At 48.9% G+C, this 6000-nt stretch overlaps 1 protein-coding gene across 3 annotated transcripts in view; it reads right to left on the bottom strand.

Annotated features, from left to right (window-relative positions):
- LOC114889585 (ADP-ribosylation factor 2) overlaps positions 1–6000 on the bottom strand; it is a 62018-nt gene that overhangs the window by 4992 nt on the left and 51026 nt on the right. The window contains exons 6-7 of one of the 3 annotated variants that reach the window (XR_003792056.1): positions 5695–5901; positions 4175–4307 (exon numbers count right to left, since the gene is read on the bottom strand). The exons of 1 other annotated variant lie outside the window; for it this stretch is intronic. Coding sequence is in view for 1 of the 2 variants with exons in the window: in XM_029212929.1 (XP_029068762.1) it covers positions 5898–5901 (4 nt within the window). In the remaining variant the exon portion in view is untranslated. Of the gene's footprint in view, positions 1–4174; positions 4308–5600; positions 5902–6000 lie in introns of those variants that run through there. One more of the 3 variants, XM_029212929.1, reaches the window with a different exon arrangement.

The raw sequence follows: 6000 nt of genomic DNA, 5'->3' as shown, positions 1-6000 counted from the left end.
GGGTACAGATACACAGCCAGATGAAGAGACATACAGGGCAAGGTCTGGAAGTGCTCAGAGTGCAGGAGCTTCTGTCCCCATGGAGTTCGGGTGTATCACTCTCCCAGCACGTGGATTTGTTCACCAACTGGAAAGCTCTCCAAACCCCAGATTTTGGGGATTTTTATGGAGCCTTCTTCACGCAGACACGATCGATCACTAGGTCAATCTCCAGCCCCTCTCCCCTTCCTGAAGGATGGGGAGATGGGGCTGCAAGTTCCAAACATCTAATCGTGCCTTGGTTTTTCTGGTGACCAGCCACCATCCTGAAGGTTTCCAGGAGCCCACCAAGAGTTGCCTCATTAGAACAAAAGACTTTCCTATCATCCAGGAATGTCGAAGGGATTTAGAAGCTCTGTGTCAGGAACCAGAGACAAAGACCAAGATATATGTTTTCCTATTATTTCACAACAAACATTTATTATCTCATAGTTCCTGTGAATCAGAGTTCAGAAGCAGCTTGGCTGGGGGGTTCTGGCTGCAGACAAAACATTGGTCTGGGCTGCCGTCATCTGAAGGTTTGACCAGGGCTGGTGGCTCTGCTCCAAATGGCTTATTCACGTGGCTATTGGCCAAAGGCCTCAGTTCTTACTGGCTGTGGCAGGAGGCCTCTGTTTCTCACCATGTGAGAGTTTCTGACCATCTCTCCATTGGGTGGCTTGAGTGTTCTCACCACATGGCAGTCAGCTTTCTCCCCAAGAAAGAGAAGGCAACCATGGCGCCTTTGATGACTAGTCCCAGAAGTTACATACTGCTGTTTCCACTTTCTTCTACACATTAAAGGGAAGTCACTAAGTCCACCCACACTCAAGGGGAAGGGAATCAAACTCCACCTCTACAGGATGGAGTGTCAAAGAATTTGCATACATATCTTAAAACCACCACATCTTGGCTTTCCCTACACAGACCACAAACAAATGAGCTAGGGACCCTCCAGCCAGTAGGAGCCCCTCAGCATCTGGAGGACTTGGTTGAAGTGGGGATAAGATATCCAAATATCTGAGGACATTTGGAAGGTCTCTAATAGCCCTCAGCAAACATCCCCTGGAGGACACAGCAGAACTGGCCAGAGTGGGTGAAGGCCCCACCCACACCATCCTTCCAGCCCCTTCCTGATTTCCTGAGTCAGACTGGGGGTGAAATGTTGCTCATCCAAGTTTCAAGGGGCAAATTACTACTATTTTGGGCATAGCTGAGGCAGCCAGTCAGGGCTGCACCTGAAATGCGGGAGAATCCTTGCACCCAGTAGGGGTCCCTGTAGTCAGTATTTCCCATCATCCCTGATGATGAGAATCACGTGTGCCCCAGCTCTAACCTACTGCATCAGAATTTTCAGAGCAGAAGACCAGTGATCTAGAGAGTTGACAAAGTACCCCAGGTGACTCTTACCATCAGGGACATTTGGGAAATTATAGGGCTGATGGAAAGAGGACAATCCAATGAGGAGCCACAGCTAACTTCAGTTACTGAATCTGTAAAATGGGAATAACCAGGATTATGTCAATTGCCTAAAGGCAAGCCTGGAACAAATGGTTTCTTGGGGTTCCTTTCAGCTCGGGACCAGAGCAGAGAGGAAGTGTGAGAGAGATTTTGGCAACTGGAACCAGTAAACTCCCTCAGGGAAAGAGACTGTAGTTAAGGCAAATGAAGCAGGCATGCCCGTCTTTCTCTTGAGTGCTGAGACTCATCTGAGGAGTTGGTGTCACACGGCCTCCTGGGGCCCCTGGGGGCTGCCCACCCACTCCGCAGCTCTGGCAGGGGAAATCTGTCAGCTGGGTTTGGCAGCTCTCCCAGCACCAACCCAAGAAGGCTCTGAACAGAAATGAAATCTGCCTTCTCACTCCAGAGGATGTACTCTCCTCTCCCCCGTGAGTCAGCCACACACATGCAAACCCAGAATATTCTGGGTGGACAGATGGAGGGAAGATGGGAGGGAACCAAACCAGCCTGTGGGGCAAACTGGCAAATCCAAGGACTTTGGTAGCAGAGAGACCTGGGTTCAAATCCTACCTCTACCACCTCCTGGCTCTGTGACCTTGGGCCAGTTTCATGGTCTCAGTTTCTTCCTCTGTGAAATGGGAATAATAATATCATTGTGGCCGTTACGAAGAGAGGTAACAGAGCATAGTGGCCAGTAGCTCAGCTCTGAAGCCAGACTTCCTGGGTTGAATCCCAGCTGTACTACTTACTACCTGTGTAATCTTGTGCAGGTCACCTAACCTCTTTTTTTAAAAATAACGTCTTTATTGTACCTAACCTCTTAAAGCCTCAGTCTCTCTAACTATAAAATGGGAGTAATGATAGTTCCTACTCCAGATGGTTGCTGTGAGGATATGAGTTAAGTTACGTGAAGCACACAGAGTACAGGCACACAGTAAGTGCCACATACGTGCTCTCCGTATAAAGGAAGGCTCCGGGATACATGGAAACTGCTCTCGGTCACCCTAGAGCATGGATGGGGAAGAAAACTGGACTTGACTGAGCCCCAGCAACAGGCCACTGTGCTAGGTGTTTCCACATCCAAGTCTTCCTCCTGCTGTCACCTCCCTCCTCTTCTGGTTGCTTTCCATTCCACTACTCACCCCCCATGAAGTCGTCCCCTCCTCCTGCCCGCCTCCTGCCAGAGATGGGTTACTTTGACAAACTTGAACCAAGGTCCTCTCATATCATGAAGCCCCATACAGAGTCCCCAGGAAAGGGCCAGGGTGCTGGGGGCTTGGGAGGTAAGACGAAGGAAGAGAACAAAACCCAGATCTCAGGGAGCAAAGGACATCATCCTTGGAGAGGCAGGTGTGGCAGTAGGCCAGGTGGCAAGCCAGTGACCATGCAAATGGTGACAGCGCTCTAAGGCAGTGCTTCTCCATGCCGGCTGCACCTCAGCTTCAGCTGGGGAGCTTTAAAAATGCTGAGGCCTGGGCCCTACTCCACAGGGTCTAATGTAATTACCCTGGGATGTGCCTGGGCACTGAGAACTTTGAAAGCTCCCCAGGTGATGCTCTCGTGCAGCCAGGGCTCTGGAACAGTGGTTCTTAAACTTCAACATGTATAAAAATCATCTAGAGGTGGGCTTCCCTGGTGGCGCAGTGGTTGAGAGTCCACCTGCCAATGCAGGGGACACGGGTTCGTGCCCCAGTCCGGGAAGATCCCACATGCCACGGAGCGGCTGGGCCCGTGAGCCATGGCCACTGAGCCTGCGCGTCCGGAGCCTGTGCTCCACAACGGGAGAGGCCACAACAGTGAGAGGCCCGCGTACAGCAAAAAAAAAAAAAAAAAAAAAAAAAAATCATCCAAAGGGCTTTTTAAAATACAGACTGCTGGGCCCCACCCCTAGAGTTTCTAATTCTGTAGGTCTCAGGAGTGGCTTAAGAAGGTGCATTTTTAACAAGTTTCCAGATGCTGCTGATGCTGCTGGGTCCCTGGGACTACATTTTGAGAACCGCTATTCTAGGGCAGGGGTCAGCAAACTAAGCCTCTTGGGCCAAATCCACCCTGTGGCCTGTTTGTTATAAATAAAGTTTTATTGAAACACAGCCACACCCACTCATCCACATATTGTCTGTGGCTGCTTTCATGATACAACAGAGTTGAGTAGTAAGGACAGACTCCATATGCCTTGCACAGCCCCAAATGTTCATTATCTATCTCTTTACGGAAAACAATTTGCCACTCCAGTTGTAGAAGCCACGGGTGGTGATCCTGGGTCCCTGAGTGACTGCCTGGAGAAGAGCTTTCTTACTAACCTTGGGCTGTTACATGAGGAAGAAAGAATATCAACCAACATTGTTTAAGCCACGGTATGTTGAGGTCTCTTTTTACAGTAGCTCAGCTTCAGCTACATTCGTTTTTTAAATAAATTTATTTATTTATTTTTGTCTGTGTTGGGTCTCTGTTGCTGCACGCAGGCTTTCTCTAGTTGCAGCTAGCGGGGGCTACTCTTTGTTGCGGTGTGCAGGCTTCTTATTGCGGTGGCTTCCCTTGTTGCGGAGCACGGGCTCTAGGAGCGTGGGCTTCCGTAGTTGCAGGACATGGGCTCAATAGTTGTGGCTCGCGGGCTCTAGAGCGCAGGCTCAGTAGTTGTGGTGCACGGGCTTAGTTGCTCCGCGGCATGTGGGATCTTCCTGGACCAGGGCTCGAACCCGTGTCCGCTGCATTGGCAGGCGGATTCTTAACCTCTGCACCACCAGGGAAGTCCTGTCAGCTATACTCTAACTCCTGGTTCCAGCACTTCCTGGCTGTTCTATAGTCTCTCTGAGCCTCAGTTTCCTCATCTGTAAAATATGAAAAATAATATCAACTTTATGGGTTATTGGAAGAATTAAAAATATGAATCCCTGGCTCATAGAAGGGGCTCAACAGATCCTAGTTCCCTTATCCACTACCCAGTGTACTTGGGGAAAGCAGGTCACAATCTGACACGTCAGAGAAAAATTGCTAAAACCTCTACGTGCTTGTTTTGCTCTTAAACCAAAACACACTCCATTTCCCCACTCCCTGCTGCAAATGCATACAGTTTTCTTTTATTTGGAGGCTGGCACAGCTGTTCACTTGCAGAAGTGTCCTGCTCTACTCCAATGAGCCGATCTTGGAGCTACTTTAACATAACAGTCTCTCCAGGTGGGAGACCCTCTGACTGGGCTAGAGGTTGAGGAAACTGGCTTAAGCGGCCACCCATAGCTCCGGAGGGGGCTGCATGGGAACACTTCATACCAAGGTCAGTAATTACACAATTTCTACTTGGTCCCACTTAGTGCCAGTCATGGAGTGGGGTTGCCTTTCCCCACTACTGGTGGAGAGTAGGTTGGTTAGTTCAAAAGCATGCTTTGATCATATGCTGATTGTTGGATACGGTGCCAAGGAACTGAGGAGGAAGAAAGAAGCGGGGATACAGTAAGAAACAGACCAAGAAGCACCGCTGTCAGCAGCGCTTTGCAGGAGCCAGCTAGAAGCCAAGAAGTAGCCAGACGGGAATACTCAGGGATGCCTGGGGTCCTGAGTAAAGTCCATTCCACACATGGCTGCTCACCTAGTCACTTGGGGAGTTGTTAAATATACAGATTTCCAGGTCTACCCTGGTCCAACGAGGCAGATTCCCTGGGGTGAGGACCCAGGACTCTTTAGTTTTAACACACTCCCGGGGTGATTCTGGTGGTACCAGCATAGCACTGGTCTGAGGATAGATTTTGAGGAAACACTACACTAAATGTAATAGGAAGGAGGACGTTGATGCCCACAGATCTGGGTTCAAATTCTGGGTCCAAGGCACAAAAAAAAGACCAAGCATAATAGAAAAAAGTGATTAGTTGAGCTATATAAATTTTTTTTAAAACTTCTACCATTCAATTATTATTATTTCTATCTATTATTATTTTCGTAATAGATACTATTATGAAAATGAAGAGACAAACCACAGACTGCTATCTGCACACAGCACCTGCTATGGGCCAGGCCCTCTTCGAAGGGCTTATTTAATCATCACAACTTTCTGTGGTAGGTACAATTATTGTCTCCATTTTACAGATGAGGGAACTATGTTCCAGCAAGGTTAAGCAACTTGCCTGAGGGTGCACAGCTAGAAAACTGGCAGAGCTCGTCACCAGGACTCTACATTGCCTCCCAGCTCAAGCATGATTAACAACCAGAGCAGCTTGTAGGTACCTATTATGGTCAGGATTGGCAGAGGATACTCCAGTTCTTTCCTTGATTGAAGTAGAATTTGTTCTTTGTTTTGCAGACCTTGGAACTCCTCTGGGACCCCCAAGCTGTTTTCACCATACAGGAAATTTGGGCTTTGGCATTGTCTCCAGCCCTTTGTTGCTATTTGCAGATGGTCTCGTCCTCTGTCCGCAGCTGCTCAAAGTTCACCTGTGCAACAGATCCTCTAGTTACAACGTTCCTGAGAGGTTGGTGCCTTCTGAGATACAACCTACAGGATGCCAGCTCCTGAAGGATGCCAAAGCGGTG

This window comes from Monodon monoceros, unplaced genomic scaffold (assembly GCF_005190385.1).
Source record: "Monodon monoceros isolate NGI ecotype Baffin Bay Population unplaced genomic scaffold, NGI_Narwhal_1 Super_Scaffold_9, whole genome shotgun sequence".
NCBI classification, from domain to species: Eukaryota; Metazoa; Chordata; class Mammalia; order Artiodactyla; family Monodontidae; genus Monodon; species Monodon monoceros.
This window is presented reverse-complemented; position numbering and strand designations above follow the sequence as displayed.